The sequence below is a fragment of the Saccopteryx bilineata genome, chromosome 3 (assembly GCF_036850765.1).
Source record: "Saccopteryx bilineata isolate mSacBil1 chromosome 3, mSacBil1_pri_phased_curated, whole genome shotgun sequence".
Classification (NCBI taxonomy): Eukaryota; Metazoa; Chordata; class Mammalia; order Chiroptera; family Emballonuridae; genus Saccopteryx; species Saccopteryx bilineata.
In genome coordinates, this window is record NC_089492.1 from 100,820,997 (window position 1) to 100,839,999 (window position 19,003).

Consider the following 19,003-nt stretch of genomic DNA (forward strand, 5'->3'; position numbering starts at 1 on the left):
TTTCTTTATATTGTAAATAATTCTGCCATTATAATCTTAGTGGATAGGATTTTTCTTCCTCTATGCTTAGTATTTCTATTTAAAAAATAGATTTACAGTTCAGGATGACTTAACACTTATTTACTTAATACAAAGCCACAGTGTATTCCCCACACCCTCAAAATAACACAATCTAGAAATAATTTACTCTGTTCATCTCAGTCATTATAGTTTCTAGAGTATCTAAGCAAGAAGCAGGAGGATGACAGGTAAAATGAGCTGTTACAATTTTATAATTTTGGACACCAGGAAGACTATCGAACATTTTCAGAACAGGGCAAGATATTTCAATTAAAGTATAGAAAAACCACCCCTAAGGACATTGAGATTGGGTATCTAAAAATAGAAAACCCTTAAATCCAGGAGTAAAATGTTGATGGACCATAGAGTCAAAAATTTTGTGCATCCCAGTCACAGGACACTGCCTTACTTCCTGAAACTGATGAGTCATATACGCTTCATCTCTTCCAACAACTCTACATGTTCTTATAAATAAAAACGATCAATGGAAATAGCCATTAATATCCTTCGGTGAAAACCCTTAAAAACGAATAAAAAACACTGTCAGGGAAGAGTAATTAAAGGGTAAGTAGTTGGATTAAACTAACTTTAGAAGTTCTCCCAGAGCTACAATTTTGGGTTTAAAATGGAAAAGCTTTGTCATACCCATATGCTATGTTTACACAGAGTTTTTGTCACTAAGGCAGCTGATGGCTTCATGTCTCCCCATTCAGTGAACAGTCAGAGACAGAATTAACTCACCTCTAAAGTCACAGCTCGCAAGAGTTCTGGATTGGAATTGCACAATGCTCCCGCAAGCACCCCTCCAGCACTGAACGCGGTCAGGGCCGTTAGACTTGGCTGAGAAAAGCCTTGGCTGTGCAGTGTCTCAATGCAAGCCGCTAAGTCAGCAAGGCTGTTGAGTTTTTTAGTTAGACGACCATCAGTGTGCCAATGGAGGCCCAACTCACCACCACCCCTGAAATTAAAGGGCAAAAAGGTTTCAGTGGGGGAAAAAACAATAATATAGGTTGGGGTCAGCAAACTAGCCTGGGAGCCAAGTCTACCCAGAGGCTTGTTTTTGTAAGGCTCTTGAGCTAAGAATGGTTTCCCATTTTTAAAGGTTGGGAGAAAAAACCCAACCAGGAACATGAAGCTCAGAACAGACGTGGGCTGCAAAGCCTAAATCGTTTACTGTTAGTTCTTTAGAGAAAAAGTTTACTAACCCCCTTGATACACAATAACTGAGTCAACGAATATGTTCTGAGCACTTGCTTACTCTAGTATTTACCATGCTACAAATAGGCCTTCAAAATATAAACAAGCAAAATTCCACTGCCCTCGAGAAGATCGTAATTTTGTGAGAAAAGAAAACAGCTACCAAGCAACATGGTTACTGCTATAACAAAAGTGTATTTAAGGTATTGTAGAAGCAGAGGAAAGAACATACACTTGTCAGGTCAGGGGCATATTCGTGAGTCAGGATCACAAATGTTTAAGATGGAGATAATACCTAGGCTGAGTCTTGAAGGAAGATATGAGTTCCCAGACGGCAAAGAAAGGGAAGGCATCAAGACATACACGTGCCAGGGCACAGGGGAAAGAAAGGCCATCCCTTGAATGGATGCAGCAGGTGTGGATGTATGTTTGGGGAGTGAGGACGGAGGCCATTACAGACATACATGAGATCTCTAGGATGTTAAATATATACTATACTGAGAAATTTGGATTTTATTATGGAAATGGGAAGGTGAAGGATTTTAAGCAGAAACAAACTAATATTTGTATCTTGAAAACAGCTAAAATAAAATGGAGGTCAGAGTGGGAAAAAGGAGTTCAGCTTAAGAGGCTAGTTTAGAAAACTCAGGAGAATTAGATGGAAATAATAATGTTACTAAATCAGTCAAGAGACTGGTACTCTTCTAAAAATCTGGTACACAATCCTAAAAAATGTACCCTTTTGCTTTTTGGATCAACTAATGTTATCAAATCAAGTTCCACCAGCATAGGTTTAGGAATACATAAATCCAACAACGCAAATGGAAAATAAACTGTTGCTCCTGACACTGTCCTTCGGACGTTCGTCACGGCGCTGTACCGCGCTGTAGCACTCATACGCGGGTGAGAGGTGCTGCTGACTCACCGAACATGGCAATAGGCTAGAATCCATCCATCGTCCACCAACACCCGTTTTTCAGGCCTGAAATTCATTTTCAAATCCATGCCATAAGCTCCATATACATGTACCAGCAGAGGTTTTTTCTGCAAGTCCTCAGAATCCGTTTTGTGAAAAATCGTCATTGGCACTAATCTTCCATCCTGGAAAGGAAGATTTACCATGCATGTAAAGAAGAGTTTTAAAACAGTTTGTTCCCTAGTTTATGTCCTGCTTATTGATGTTGAGCAGAAATTTCATTTACTTGAGACAGCAAGACTCTAACTTGAATACATTTTGTTAAATGTAGCTTTTTATGGCAGTAAAGTGATTCTAAAGAGTTCTTTACTACCCAGTACTTCAGTAATTTTTTCTTTGAGAACAAGCCCAAGTACCTGTTCAAGTCTGACACACGAGCACAACATTCTCCTATACCTAGGGCTACATATAGCACTTCTCAAACTAAGTTTTAACAGCTCAATTTTCTCTCCTTTATCGACAGAATTCTCAAACACTAGTACCTGAAATCTCGTACTGACCTTACTCATACCCACCCACATCCTCTTCAAAGGCCTATTGAACTTTATTTCTAAAATGTTTAAAAGTAAGTTTTATAAACTTTAACACCTATTTTTAGGGTAGCTGTTATCTAATGCAGTTCACATTCATCAGTCCCAACTGACTGAAACTAGGTACTCTCTAGACCAGTGTTTCCCAACCTTTTTTGTGCCATGCGCCACCTTAACCTTTCTAAAATTTTTATGTCCCCCTCTATGTAACATACATAATTTTTAACATTAAAAAATTGATTTGTTCACTTAATAAACATAAATGATAGGTTCTAGGAAGAAATCACTATGAAATTGTTAACAAAACACAGTAAGTAAAATTTCAAAACATATAATGAAAAACAAATTTAAATTCCAAATAATTTTAATACAGATTTTTCTATATTAATTTATTATTTTAATTTAGTGTGATCCTTGCGCTTGATGCTTGCTGCACAGAGATTTTATATTAGGTTCCAATTTGGTTAGCTTTAGTCTCAAGTCTCCACGTTGTGTTATATCCAGCCGATTTCTTTTTTTTACCAGTAAATCATTTACAGCACTAAATCCACATTCAGCTAAAAATGAAGATGGAAATGGTAGCAATAGTTTTCTTGCACATTTGGTTGAATTTGGGTATTTGATTTCTGTTTCCTCACAAAGCCATGCCATCGCTCCTTTGATATTAAATAAAGCTTTAACTGACTCATCATTTTGCAATTCTGCGAGTTCTTCTTGATACTGCATATTTGATATATCAGACAAATCCACTAACATTGGCTGCATCATCCATGTTGGGAAATCAATTTGTTTTTAAATTAGAAAATCATTCTTTTAAATCAGCTGATAGAATATTCAAATGATTGACAATAACAAGTAAAGCGGTATCAGTTACTTCACATTTTTGGAGCCAATGAAACTGTTTAAAGTTTTTGTTGTTAATATGTTTCTGACATAACTCAATATTGGTAATGAAACCAAATATCTTTGCTTTTGCATCGACAAGAGTTTTATTTGTTCCTTGAAGTTGCTTATTTAATATATTTAGTTTTTCAAAGATATCGGCTAAATAACTCACAAATGCTTTACCATCTATTGTTAACAGATACTTCATTTCAGGTTTGTCGCTTAAAAAATCACTAAGAGTATCAAACAGTTCCATAAATCTTGTCAAACAGTTTCCTTTAGATAGCCATCTTACTTCAGTATGAAGTAAAAGTCTCACATAGTCTTCATTTTGTTCTTCACAAAATAGCTTGAAAAGATGTTCACATTTGGCACTAGCTTTAATAGCATTAACATACTTTATTACTGTATGTAATACTTCATTCAGAACAGGTGAGATGTTTTTAGCTAACAAGTTTTCCCTATGAATAACACAATGCACAAGAATCATTTCTGGATTCGCATCTTTCATCAATTTTAAGCAGCCATTTTTCTTGCCCATCATATTGGGAGCACCATCTGCAGCACAAGATGTTATATTTTTCATTGGTATATCATTGACATCTAAGTAGTTTTTTAGCTTATTATATATATCTTTGGAGGTAGTGGTGCTTTCTAATCTTTTACAGAACAACATTTCTTCAGCAAAATGTCCTTTATCAATATATCTTACGTAAGTTATCAATACTGCCTCACTGTCTCTCAAAGTTGATTCATCCATTTGCAAGGAGAATTTTCTTGTTTTCAGCTTTTCAATAAGTTGTTTTTCAATATCCTCACTCATTTCGTCTATTCTTCTGCTAACAGAATTGTTACTGAGTGGCATAGCTTTTACATCTTTGTCATCTTTTTCAAGAACCGTTTTAAGAAATGCTGATATTGATGGTTTTATTAAATTCTCTCCTATAGTGTGATTTTCTCCAGTTTTAGCGATGAATAAAGAAATTTGATAACTAGCCTCAAGAACACAATTATTAGTTGAAGTATGAGCAGTAAATAGAGACTTTAATGTTCTTTTTTCAAAATTTTTCTTTAAAGTTTTAAAGTAACTCAAATCTGAATTAATATGAGCACTATGTTTTGCCTTCAAATGCGCCTCAAGACGACCTCGTTTCATTGATTCGTTGGTCAAGCATTGCTGGCATAAAAGACAAAAAGGAATCCGCTCATCGTGAACAGCGGGTATGAACCCAAATTTTAAATATTCCTCTGAATATTGATGAGTTTTTTTCTTGCTTGCACCACTCATTTTACTATGGGCTATAATAAAAATAAGATCAATTAAAAACTAATATTAAAATATGTGTTAAATATATTCAATGTGACATAGAGTAAACGTATACTAAAAATTCATATTTATTTAATGTATATAACACATTTACTACACTACGACCGCAAATCAAAAGGTATCTATATTTTTTCCACTTGACAAAATTTTCCGGAAAGTTATGCTTCTAAAATTAAAATTGTCGTGCATGCACTATTATAGCCCCAATAATATTTATAAAATATTATTGCTTTCTAGCCCCAATGCAAGAAGTACTTAATAAAGAGTTTAATATTGATAAAAATAAAATCAAATACTTATCAATTATATCTATACAATATATATGTATATTTATTAAATCAACGAGCTTTTACAACAGTTTTGACTGACACTTATTTCAAATTAACACCAACTGAATGATGTGAAACACTATAGAAGTTGCGATGGGCCAATTAGGTGAGAATAACTGCATTGTTTAGCGAGTTTTTAAAACGTCCGGGGTTCCTTGCGGCAGACGGCATGCTCCGCGGTGAACCCAGGACGAAGTTTACTTGATAACACCAATCACCCAGTTGATATTTTGGTCTCATCAACCGAAATTATATTTAATAATTATTTATCGCAATTATTTAAGAATTGCATTTTTTGTTAAATTTGGCACTGATATCTAGCATTGCATTTAAATGGCCCGGGGCGAAAGAGTTCAAGTCCTGTCGAGTCCATTTTCAAATTGCCCCCCTTAACTATCGAATTGCCCCCCTGTGGAGCGTGGGCCCCACGTTGGGAAACACCACTCTAGACAGACAAAATAATCTGAACTATTTGTTTTCCTTTCATAGGTGGGCAAGTTGGTTCTCACCCTGTTTACAGAAACTAATGAAATAGCACTACTTTACATAAGAAAAAGAATACATCCAAGCCACTCTCCCTATTTTTTCATTTTAAAAACTTCACTTTTTGGCCTGACCTGTGGTGGCGCAGTGGATAAAGCATCAACCTGGAAACGCTGAGGTTGCCGGTTCAAAACCCTGGGCTTGCCTGGTCAAGGCACATATGGGAGTTGATGCTTCCTGCTCCTCCCCCCTTCTCTCTCTCTCTCTCTCTCCCCCCTCTCTATAATGAATAAATAAAATCTAAAAAAAAAAAGTTTAAAAAAAAAAACAAACTTCACTTTGGGGCATCAGAATTTGACCTAAAAAGGACAAACTCCTCCTCTCGCTATTCTTTGCTGTATTCAACTTGTTACCACGGTGTAACTAAACTTTCATTTCTTGGCATGACTCACCCTTATAAAAGGATGTCGATTACTTCCTATAAAATAACCTTGGTCTTTTCATTCTCTTGCCTCCTCCCCAACTCCAATTAAATAAGCAGAGAAATACTTGCTGGTTCAAACCTTATGTAAAGGAAGCAGTCAGGTTGGTAGCAAGTGCTGCGATGGGCTGGTTCCCAGAGTTTAATGGCAGCGCCCAAAAAACATACACACACACACACTGATAGCACAGTAGCAATAGCAGGAGGAAAAGGAGAAGGTGGAGGCAGGGGAAGGGGGACAGTTGGAGAAACGGGGGTAGAGAGACTTTGATTGGGCGGGGGGGCATGATGAGGGGTGAATAGATGGTGTTATACTGGGTGAGACATGTCAACACAATAAATTTAAAAAAGAAAGTTATGGCAGCCCATTTGGCACATGCTTCCTTTCTTAAAGAGTCCCTTGGCTCTCTATTTGGGGCATAATAATCACAACATTTTGATGGACTGGTATAAATCCCATGTTTGTAAAACAAAACAAAGCCTAAACATATATATTTTGTTGACAAAAAACAAAAGTCTGGAAGGTGATCCACTAGATGATTAACAATAGTTTTTTCCTAAGAGGTATAGCAAATGGACTGAGCAGTAGTCACTGAAACTTCATACGTACTGTTTTTGCATTTGCTGAAATGAAGGGCCTGATGTGCTAGTTGTAAATTTTCTAATCCATGTAAGAGTAAACACATGAGTCTAAATATCTTTAAAAAATATGTACACCCTAATTCATTTGGGTCCTACTGCGGTCTCAGGCCAACTTCACTGAATTATAAATCCAGCAACTAACTGCACGATACTTGACAAATTGGTTGCTTCCAGTAAATGGGGGCTGGCAGTGGAGATGACACTTACCTTGCTTTTGGCTTCTAGACGTAAAACACGACTCGTTTTTGTGATGGGGTCCTCATGCCCAGTTTCTTCAAACAGTTTGCCTTCTGCAAACTTATATGTGTAATATTTTGGGGGACGTATTGGAGAGCACAGCTGAAAGGGACAGTTCTTTGGGTCTGAACTTGTATCCATTATGAATCCACAGGCCCAAGAAGGGAGCTAAGGAAATGAAAATTAATTTTACTCTTTATCTAGACACTAGTATCGTTAATTACATTTCTGGGTTTGCTCCAAACAAGATAATGTGAACATTAAGTTTACTTCTATCCATTATCACATAACGCTTCATTTAAGTACAACAAAATACATTTCAAGGAAAAACAAGTCTACACTAATGACCAATAAAGTAAATTAAATTAAGGAAAATGATAGGAAAATGGTTTATCATGATTCTGGATTTACATGAAGTCTCTATTAAAAAAGTTAATTTTGGGGTATAAACTTGGGCAGTAAAATAACAGCAAAAATGCTTAATGAAAACAAATCCAACAGTAATTCCAGAAATGATCAACATTTCCGAGATCTCTGTTCTCCTAGAACATGAAATCTCCGACATGTTTTTAATAATTCCCCCGCATCCTATCTGCCGCCTGGACAGCCACAGTGATGATGGTTATTATCCCAGGGCTACAAACTGGCTCAGCAGCGCCGAAGCATTTACAATTTGTTTCTAACTTGAGCTCCCCGGCTAACCATTGTGCAGAACAAAACCTCTCCCGCACATCCACTCTGAAAGACTCAGAGCTATTATGATTAAGATTCTTAACTTTAAGAAAAAGGGAAAGGAATCAAAATTTATTCTCTCAGAGCAGCAGGGTCCTGCTTCAAGCCTTCCACTAACATCCTTCTTACACCTTTTAAAGAACTGGGGTAAGCAGGCTGACAGAGTGTTAGAAATGGTGCTGAGAGTCAGAACATTAAAAGAAAATTGCCTTTCTTTTCCTGTGTAATTGTAGAAAGAGCAAATTCCTTAGAAAATCAGAGGTCTTGGCACAGCAAAGTCACTATTACAGTGGGCACTATTCAGAACGGGTGGGCGGGGAGGTGTGCATAAAGAGTGCACATTTCACTTGTGGAAACCACTGCCAACGAACTATGTTTACAGAGCAAATTTCTTATAATTAATCCAAAGAATCTATTTTCCCGAAACACTAATAAGGACATACATTTGCAATATTTCTTTACAAGACTTCCCAATTTATTCTCAGACTGAGGATTATTTTCAAAGACAATATATTTAGATGCAAGCCATAACCAGAGCAAAAAATATACTCATGAAAGCTGAGAAATCTGGTGGCACAAATAAAGTGAGCAGGTTGAGACTCTGGCTTAGACTTCTTAAAGTCTGTCCAGCTGATGCAGAAATAAAGTATTAATGAGTTCAAGAATACCTAGAGCCACATTTCCCATTCGGGTAAGCCTGCAGTATCATGCATGTATATGAATGGACAGCCCCCGAAAAGAATTCTAAGTTGGCCAGGTGACAGGCAGTAGGTATTCCTAGACACTGGACAGAGGAGGTTCTGCTTTAGTGTTTTACCAGCAAATCAGTCGCTGCACTTAAAGAATGATTAAGATGTAAATGCTGAATTAACTAGAATTGCATCTATGAGAAATTGTGACAATACTGCAGTTAGGGAGGTGTAAGTGATCTATGCTTGGTCAATTGGCTCCACAACTCTTTCCACATCAAGCAAAATGGAGGCCTCTCGTTTTCCCCTCAGTGCCTGGTATCTAACTCAGATGTTAGCGCTGCTTTACAACTGAGCTATCAGGGTGCCACTGTAAGTTCACTTGTGGATGCAGATGATCTTTCCTGGCAGCCACAGGCAACAGCAGTGAGTCAGCCTGCCAGGGAGATGTGCCAGCATAACAGCTGTGTTGTAGTGGAGACTACCGCCATCCCCTTATTGAAAGAAACCAAAGTTCACCTTTCCTGAAGCCCTGGGTGAGAAAACAGGCAGAGATTATGCAGACACAGGCACACGGTGGCAGAAACATGGTGGGCAGGACTGCGATCCCTACTGGGGGTTGGGGATGGGAGCAGCAGGCACCAGCTGCCAAGTTGGCCTGGGTTATTATATATCTAAAGCTGTAGAAATATGTGATCTACAGAGATACACAGGAAGAGACATACCTCCTAGATCTGATAAAGACCTAGTATGCTAAATTCCATTTAAATTAATTCTTTAAAATAAAGCACATTCCTATTATTCAAAATTTGATGGTCTGGTTAAGCTAAACTGTATCTATTTTGATGAACAGTATTGTCTTTTACTAATTAAACATACCTTTAGAGACCGAACTGAATCATCAGCCAGACCAATCACATTAACATAAAGTAGATTGCTGTGCTTCAGGAATAGAACACAGTGATCCTTAAACATGTCCAAGTCCACAACTTTGGTATTTCTCTTCATTGTGAAAAATAAATCCCAATTCATGATGGCAGGTGTATCAGCTGCTGTTCTCATTAGCTGTGTGGAACAAAGTTAGAAGAGATCTAGGTAAGAATTGGGTGACTACAAAATGCAGAATCCATAGATGAAACCACTGAAAACTAGACATTTTATTTTGTTTTGTTTTTTGTATTTTTCTGAAGTTGGAAACGGGGAGGCAGTCAGACAGACTCCCGCATGCGCCCGACCGGGATCCACCCGGCACGCCTACCAGGGGGCAAAGCTCTGCCCATCTGGGGCGTCGCTCTGTTGCAACCAGAGCCACTCTAGCGCCTGAGGCAGAGGCCTTGAGCCATCCTCAGTGCCCGGGCCAACTTTGCTCCAATGGAGCCTTGGCTGCGGGAGGGGGAGACAGAGAGGAAGGAGAGGGGAGGGGTGGAGAAGCAGACGGGTGCCTCTCCTGTGTGCCCTGGCCGGGAATTGAACCCGGGACTCTTTCACGCCAGGCCGACGCTCTACCACTGAGCCAACGGGCCAGGGCAAAACTAGACATTTTATGAAGAGCTGAAAGAACTGCATCAGGACTGAAGAGGGACTATCACCAATGAATTAGCCAGGCTAGTCTGCTGGGTGGCCTACTGCTTAGCTGACAGCTAATGAATGGGCATTTGAGTGAGGGCACTGCCAGCTAGCTGACTGGAAGCATCAGCAAGCCTGCTGAGAGCAATCCAAATTGCTAACTCACAAAACTATTCATTTATAGAAATTTGTTCTTTTGGCTTTTTTTTTCTTTTTTTAAGGTGAAAGGAGAGGAGATAGTGAGGCAGACGCCCATATGCACTGACTGGGATCCACCTGGTAACCCCAACTGGGGCTGATGCTTGAGCACTGAGCTATTGTTAGCACCTAAGGCAGTTGTGCTCTGCCTGAGTTATCCTCAGCGCCTGGGGCCACAATGGAACCAATCAAGCCACTGGTTGCAGGAGGGAAAGAGGGAGAAAAGGAAAGAGGGAGGAGAAGCAGATGGTCATTTCTCCTGTGTTCCCTGACCAGGGATTGAACCTGGGTCGTCCATATGCTGGGCCGATGCTCTATCCACTGAGCCAACTGGCCAGGACCTAAGTTTGGCTTTGATAACTGATATAATCAGGAGAGGTAGGTTTCCTTTACTATCCTTTTTAGGTACAATTAAAATGTGTAAAGGAATTAGCTCTACGGGAAGAGAAATGAAACTGCACAGAAAGGTAGCATCAACTTCTACATTTCACAAAAAGCCTATGAGGCCCTGGCCGGTTGGCTCAGCGGTAGAGAGTCGGCCTAGCGTGCGGAGGACCCGGGTTCGATTCCCGGTCAGGGCACACAGGAGAAGCGCCCATTTGCTTCTCCACCCCTCCGCCGCGCCTTCCTCTCTGTCTCTCTATTCCCCTCCCGCAGCCAAGGCTCCATTGGAGCAAAGATGGCCCGGGCGCTGGGGATGGCTCTGTGGCCTCTGCCTCAGGCGCTAAAGTGGCTCTGGTCGCAACATGGCGACTCCCAGGATGGGCAGAGCATTGCCCCCTGGTGGGCAGAGTGTTGCCCCTGGTGGGCGTGCCAGGTGGATCCCGGTTGGGCGCATGCAGGAGTCTGTCTGACTGTCTCTCCCTGTTTCCAGCTTCAGAAAAATGAAAAAAAACAAAAAAAAAAAACAAAAAAACCCCACAAAAAGCCTATGAAACAATGAACTTTTAGAGCAAGAAATGTTTCTAATGAAAAGTGTGACACCTAACAGCCCAAACAGGGTTAAGGAAATGCAGTTATCACCTTGAATTCTGTAGGCTCGCCAACATTAGTGAGAATGTATAATTCATCATCTCTGTGTTCAATGTAGTAAAGGACACCATATATGCGCTTCTGAATAAGTACTGGTGGGTCCCAAGGACTTAGGCCATCTATCAACCACACTTCAGAAGTGGTCTTGTTCATAATATTCATGGTGAGGAAACGACTGTCTTTTGTAAGATAAAGGAAAACAAAATAGCTACAGAAAGAGAAAGAGAGAGAGAGAGAGAGAGAGGGAGAGAGAGATGAAAATCCAATAAATTTCAAATGCATTCTACCTTGTTATTGAAAAGATCTCACAGGTGGTCAGTACGTGTGTTAATTTAAAATGCAGATAGAAAATAAAAACTTAGTAAATTCTACTTGTAAACTAAACTGCTATTATTTTTCTCATTTCCCGCAAAAACATTCAAAATAATTTTTCTCTAACATTTTATTATGAACATTTTCCAAACATGCAGCAAAGTTGAAAGACATGTAAAGTAAGTACCCATATACCCATCACTGAGATCCAAACATTATAAACATTTTGCTGTGTATTTTTTATCACATATCTATGCACTGCCAATCCATCTTTTTAATGCATTTCAAGGTAAAGTACAGATATCATCTCTTAATCACATTAATAGATTATAGATCTTTTTGCTAAGAGGAGGAAATAAGCTTCCAACAGGAGGTATGTATATAATTATAGGTCAGAAAAGAGACAATTTACTTTGTTTTCCCTCTGTATACATGTTGGATTTCCTTTTTCCCTTTTCATGAATTTTTACAACAAAACAGAATAATAGGAAGAAAAATCCTTACAATCACACTAACCTAACACATTAAAAAGATTAACCCAATTATTGTAATTTTTGTTTTTTCCTCCTAAGGATTATTTGTACTTCATGCATGTCTTTAAATAGATGTAATTAAAATATAGATGAAATTTTGGATTCTCTATTTTTTATATCACATAATAGCAATATCCCCCCACATTATAGTCTTTATGATCATTTTATTTTTAAAATTCTTATTAATTTTAACTTATTGTGTTAACATGGATTCAAGTGTCCCACTCAATATAACACCCTCATCCCCCACCCCCATGACCTCCATTACAGCCCGTTTGTCCCCCTCCCCCCTGGGATTTGCTGTCCTGTTACCTGTACCTATGTTATGTATATATATTTCACTAATCCCTTCACCTTCTCTGCTCCCGTACCCTCCTCCCCCTTCCCTCTGCCAGCTGTTCCTCTGCTCCCTGTGACCCTGCCTCTGCCTCTATTTCATTCCTCAGTTCACTTTGTTCATTAGATTCCACATATAAGTGAGATCATATGATTTTTTTTTTCTCTGCCTGGCTTATTTCACTTGGTATAATAACCTCCAGGTCCATCCATGCCATCACAAAAGGTAAGCTTTCCTTCTTTTTCACAGCTGTGTAACATTCCATTGTGTATATGTACCATTGCTTTTTAATCCACTCATCCACTGATGGACACTTGGGCTGTTTCCAGATCTTGGCTATTGTAAACAATGCTGCAATAAACATGGGGGTGCATATCTTCTTTTGAATCAGTGATTTGGTATTCTTAGGATATATTCTCAAAAGTGGGACTGCTGGGTCAAAAGGCAGTTCCATTTTTAATTTTTTGAGGAATCTCCATACTGTTTTCCACAGTGGCTGCACAAGTTTGCATTCCTACCAGCAGTGCAGGAGGGTCCCCTTTTCTCCACTTCTTCACCAGCACTTACTGTGTGTTGTTTTGTTAATAAGTGCCACTCTGACAGGTGTGAGGTGGGATCCCATTGTGGTTTTAATTTGCATTTCTCTGATGATTAGTGACCTTGAACATTTTGTCATATGCTTATTGGTCATCTGTATGCCCTCTTTGGAGAAGTATCTATTCAGTTCCTTTGCCCATTTTTTAATAGAATTGTTTACCTTCCTCATGTTGAGTTTTAGAAGTTCTCTATAAATTTTGGTTATTAACCCCTTATTAGATGATTTGGCGAATATGTTTTCCCATTGTGTGGGTTGTCTTTTTTATTTTGTTAATGGTGTCTTTTGCTGTGCAAAAGCTTTTTAGTTTGATATAGTTCTATTTGTTTATTTTGTCCTTTATTTCACTTGCCCGTGGAGATAAATCGGCAAAAATACTGCTGTGAGAGATATCGGAGAGTCTACTGCTTGTGTTTTTTTCCAAGATGTTTATGGTTTTGTGACTTACAATTAAGTCTTTTTTTAAAAAAATTATTTATTTATTTATTCATTTTAGAAAGGGGGGGGAGAGAGGAGAGAGAGAAAGGGAGAGGAGCAGGAAGCATCAACTCCCATATGTGCCTTGACCAGGCAAGCCCGGGGTTTTGAACCGGCGACCTCAGCATTTCCAGGTCGATGCTTTATCCGCTGCGCCACCACAGGTCAGGCCAATTAAGTCTTTTATCCATTTTGAGTTTATTTTTGTGAATGGTGTAAATTGGTGGTCTAGTTTCATTTTTTTTTCATGTACCTGTCCAATTTTCCCAACACCATTTATTAGAGACTGTCTTTCCTCCATTGTATGCTCTTACCTCCTTTGTCAAATATCAACTGACCATAAAGGCGTGGGTTTATTTCTGGGTTCTCTGTTCTGTTCCATTGATCTGTATGCCTGTTCTTATGCCAGTACCAAGCTGTTTTGATTATAATGGACTTGTAGTATAACTTGATATCAGGAAGTGTGATATCTCCCACTTTATTCTTCATTTCAAGATTGCTGAGGCTATTCGATAATTATTTTTATGGCTACCTAATATCTATCAAGTTAAAGCAGAGGTCCCCAAACTACGGCCCACGGGCTGCATGCGGCCCCCTGAGGCCATTTATCTGGCCCCCACTGCACTTCTGGAAGGGGCACCTCTTTCATTGGTGGTCAGTGAGAGGAGCATAGTTCCCATTGAAATACTGGTCAGTTTGCTGATTTAAATTTACTTGTTCATTTTAAATATTGTATTTGTTCCCGTTTTGTTTTTTTAATTTAAAATAAAATATGTGCAGTGTGCATAGGGATTTGTTCATAGTTTGTTTATAGTCTGGCCCTCCAGCGGTCTGAGGGACAGTGAACTGGCCCCCTGTGCAAAAAGTTTGGGGACCCCTGGGTTAAAGGATCATAATTCTTTTTCTTTTACTTATTGATTTTTTTTTTTTGCATTTTTTCCGAAGCTGGAAATAGGGAGGCAGTCAGACAGACTCCTGCATGCTCCCGACTGGGATCCACCTGGCACGCCCACCAGAGGGCGATGCTCTGCCCATCTGGGGCGTCGCTCTGTTGCATCCAGAGCCATCCTAGCACCTGAGGCAGAGGCCACAGAGCCATCCTCAGCGCCTGGGCCATCTTTGCTCCAATGGAGCCTCAGCTGCAGGAGGGGAAGAGAGAGACAGAGAGGAAGGAGAGGGGGAGGGGTGGAGCAGATGGGCGCTTCTCCTGTGTGCCCTGGCCGGGAATCAAACCTGGGACTCCTGCACGCCAGGCTGACGGTCTACCACTGAGCCAACTGGCCAGGGCCTACTTATTGATTTTTTAGAGAGAGACGGAGAGAGAGGAGAGAGTGAGAAGCATCAATTCGTAGTTGCTTCTCTTTGATTGTTCACTGATTGCTTTTTAACATGCTCTGACAGGGTGAGATGGGGTGAGCCAGGGTTTCTCCTTATTTTTTAGCATGCTATTTTTAAAAAAACTTTATTTAGAAAATTAAATTTAGTCGGGTGACAGTGATCAGTACATAGGTTTCAGGGTCAACGTTCTAGCCACTGAGCCATCACCGGTCAGGCTCAAGTATCACAGTTCTTAAAAATTTAGATTTTTCTGTTTCATTGTAATAAAAGATATAGAAGGCAATATATTCATGGAAACAGTTTCCTTTCTCTGACCTTTATAATTATTCCTTAGGATAAATTCTTAGGAATGGAAATACTAACTTAACGATTAGAGTATTTTTATGATTCTTTTTTTTTTTTTTTTTTTACAGAGACAGAAAGAGAGTCAGAGAGAGGGACAGATAGGGACAGACAGATAGGAACAGGAACGGAGAGAGATGAGAAGCGTCAATCATTAGTTTTTCGTTGTGACACCTTAGTTGTTCATTGATTGCTTTGTCATATGTGCCTTGACTGTGGGGCTACAGCAGACTGAGTAACCCCTTGCTTGAGCCAGCAACCTTGGGTCCAAGCAAACCAGATGAGCCCGCGCTCAAGCTGGCGACCTCGGGGTCTTGAACCTGGGTCCTCTGCATCCTAGTCTGATGCTCTATCCACTGCGCCACCGCCTGGTCAGGCTATGTTTATGATTCTTGCTGAAATAAGTAATACCTTCAGAGCATTATACTAACTCACACTGACACAATGAATGGCTTTACATGTTATTTATATGCTTCCTTATTAGAAAAGTAATTCAGATTAAAAGTAATGAGAAATATCAAAAAAGTGTATTATCATACATATACTTAAGATTCTTAGAAAGTACTGTGCTGTAGATCAGGGTTCTGCATGCCAAACGAGTCTTAAACATATTTAATTATGGTTTATTCTCTATAGGAAAGAAAAAAGCATGCTAAAAGCCAACTTTTCAAGAATCTTAAATGGATATATAACTCGCTTACTCTTAGTAACAACATATGGCAAGCAAGTACCTCATTCAGGGGCCAGTTTTGAATTTTTTTTTTTAAACTTATTTACTTTAGAGAGAGGAAGGGAGAGAGAGAGACAGACAGATGGGAACATCAATCTGTTCCTGTATGTGCCCTGACTGGGAATTGAACTAGCAACCTTTGAATATTGGGACAACACTCTAAGCAACCAAGCTACCTGGCCAGGGCTGTTTTGTTTTTCAATTTCAAGCTTTGTTCACAGGATGGAAAATGATTCATGATCACATATGATTGATATAAAAAATAAAGTATTAGCTTGACCTATCATTTCCAAAAGATATCCTTGACCAGTGACACATAAAACAGTGGATCATATGAATAAATTAGTTTTGGTAATTTTTCATTAAAACAATCATCATCCTAATAAAAGCAATGACTGTATTACCAGACTAAGAATATTAGTTCTATGGACTGGAATAATATCATTTTTACAGACCTCAAATTATTAATATTAACTGGGGTTGTACAAGATATTCCTTAATGTTCTTGATAGCTCTGAGATTTTATGAAATGAAGGGTTAATTTTCTCATTTTGGGTATTGACTTTACTGCCATAGATTTAGTGTTAAATCCCATTTTTTTCTTGCAAAATTAGTTCAGCTAGTGTCCAAACTATATTGTTAAATGATGTATGAGGTAACAGGATTGTTGTGTTAAAAAGAATTGTTTCTCATAAATCATTTGGAAAAGTATATCTGGGTAAGAGTTAAGGGAGTTTGCCAGACAAATTTACTATCATTTCCTTCCAAGCTTAAATAGTAATATAAGGCAGGAGTCCTAGAGATTACAAGGAAGTAAAGAGAATCAGGTTTAGGAGGAATTACCAAAGTACTGGGGAAAGTAAAATTTAAAGACCAATGGCTATCATGGCTCAAAGCAAAGCAATTTAAAATTCAGATAATCTATATAAAACTAGTAGTGAATTCTGTATAATTGACACCATGGTATCTAGTTATGACTTACAAGAGATTTATAATTGCTGTATGACAATCTTATTAAATGTTTAATCAACAACTCCTCTTAGGTGTCACAGTTCAAAGAGAATGTAACTCATCATTTGCAGTCTAATGATGTATTTGTGCTTACTCTGGAGTCTGAATATAACTAGACTCCAATTTTGAATCTAAATTTATAAAAAACAATTATTATGCTCATCTTAACCTTATTATAGCCGATTCCAGCCAAAATTAACATTTTAAATCAATCAAGAACAGCACTTTGATTACTCGAGAAACACTTTGAAGAAAAAGATTTAATTGTATTGTTCTAGTACCTTGGGTCTTTTTCTGTGTAAAAACGTTCATTACGTTTGTTATCACCAAAAGTGGCTCGATAGACATCATGACAGCGAAGGTTCCTCTGGAAGGTATAGAATAAAACATCTTCCTCTTCTTCATCCTTTACCCATTCTGAGAAAAAAGTCAAGAATTATACACAGTCACCTATTTACAGGTAAAAATAAAAAAAGTGCATTCTAAGTGCCAAAGAAAGATGTGTAAGTTTGACCCTGGAAATCTAAATCTAACATAGGTTTGACTGTACATAACCTGTTACACATAAGCCTGAGAGTTCTCCAGAGGAAAAAAACAATTCACCACATCAATTCTAAGTTTTCAAGTAGTTATCAGTCTCATAGTACTCAAGTTTTAAGTAGGAGCTGAATGTTCAATATTTAGGAAAGCCTTTGGTAAAGTTACGTTTATTTTCAGGAGAAGAATTATGTTTAAATCTACAACTTTTAAGTCTGAAGAAATATTAGATCATTTTCTCTCATCCCTAAATGTTTTCTGTCTGTCTTAAAGCCACAGGATATCTCAAAGTATCAAATATACTTTAATGCAGGTGTTTTCTTGACCTTACCAGAAGCTGTCCATGGACGTTTTCACATCATGACTGCCACCTGGCTGACAGTTACTGCAAAGCATTATTGTATAGTATGCATCCTGGTTTTAAGAAGTTAAAATGTACAAAATTTATCTTAGGATCAATTGATAGGGTATAATTTCAATTTATTGCAAAAGCCTATTTAAAGAATTTATATTTATTGATTTGAGAGAGAGAGAGAGAAACATCAATTTGTTCCACTTATTTATGCATTCATTAGTTAATTCCTGTATGTGCCCTGACCAGGGATCAAACCCCAAACCTTGATGTATCGGGATGATACTCTAACCGGGGGTCCCCAAACTTTTACACAGGGGGCCAGTTCACTGTCCCTCAGACCGCTGGAGGGCCGGATAAATGGCCTAAGGAGGCCGCATGAGGCCCGTGGGCCATAGTTTGGGGACACCTGCTAACCAACTGAGCTACCCAGCCAGGGGTACTGCAAAAGCATTTAGTTATTAAACAATAGGAAAATTTATGTCAGAAATGAAAAAGGGGAAAAGTATGAACATATGTATCACTCAATGATCAATGATAGGATTTAAAGTTGGTTCTATTAGTAAAAATATAACAATTTCTACTGATGAATAAGTTAGTTCAACATGTTTAGAAATTTCTTTTGGTGGTGACCTTGGGCCATTTGCTATTGGATATATAATTAAAGAAGGGCAAGTCTCCTGAAGAAGAGGCATACAGCAAGGTGCGGAGTCCACGGGGGTAAACTGATCAGGCACTCATCTTTTCATTCACTCACATGTGCAAGTACTGTAGAATGTTTCAAAAGTGGGGACAATTCTCTTACTGTTGCTTTGTTAACAGAGAAGACAGTTTGGGTTGGTGGCTTACCAAAACTGGACACATTTGGGAAAGAAGCTTCCATTACAGGCTGATCACTGAGCTTCACAACTATACAGGTAGATGCTTCAGAATCTTCTGTTCTTATCTTGGCGGCTACATATTTTTCATCAGGAGCAACTCTGATACAATCAATGAAGGGCTGGTCTAATTTAAGTTCCTCCAAATTGAACAAAACTTCATAATTATCACTGTCTGCTGCATAAAGGAAAGGATT

The 19,003-nt window shown here is 38.6% G+C and overlaps 1 protein-coding gene across 4 annotated transcripts in view; it reads right to left on the reverse strand.

Moving 5' to 3' along the window:
- PREPL (prolyl endopeptidase like) overlaps positions 1 to 19,003 on the reverse strand; it is a 41,089-nt gene that overhangs the window by 3,939 nt on the left and 18,147 nt on the right. For 3 of the 4 annotated variants that reach the window (XM_066267035.1, XM_066267033.1, XM_066267036.1), the window contains 7 exons: positions 18,778 to 18,984; positions 17,321 to 17,456; positions 11,356 to 11,572; positions 9,448 to 9,633; positions 7,118 to 7,315; positions 2,183 to 2,358; positions 802 to 1,018 (listed from right to left, as the gene is read on the reverse strand). In XM_066267035.1, coding sequence (XP_066123132.1) covers positions 802 to 1,018; positions 2,183 to 2,358; positions 7,118 to 7,315; positions 9,448 to 9,633; positions 11,356 to 11,572; positions 17,321 to 17,456; positions 18,778 to 18,984 — 1,337 coding nt within the window. The remainder of the gene's footprint in view (positions 1 to 801; positions 1,019 to 2,182; positions 2,359 to 7,117; positions 7,316 to 9,447; positions 9,634 to 11,355; positions 11,573 to 17,320; positions 17,457 to 18,777; positions 18,985 to 19,003) is intronic. The other variant, XM_066267034.1, reaches the window with a different exon arrangement.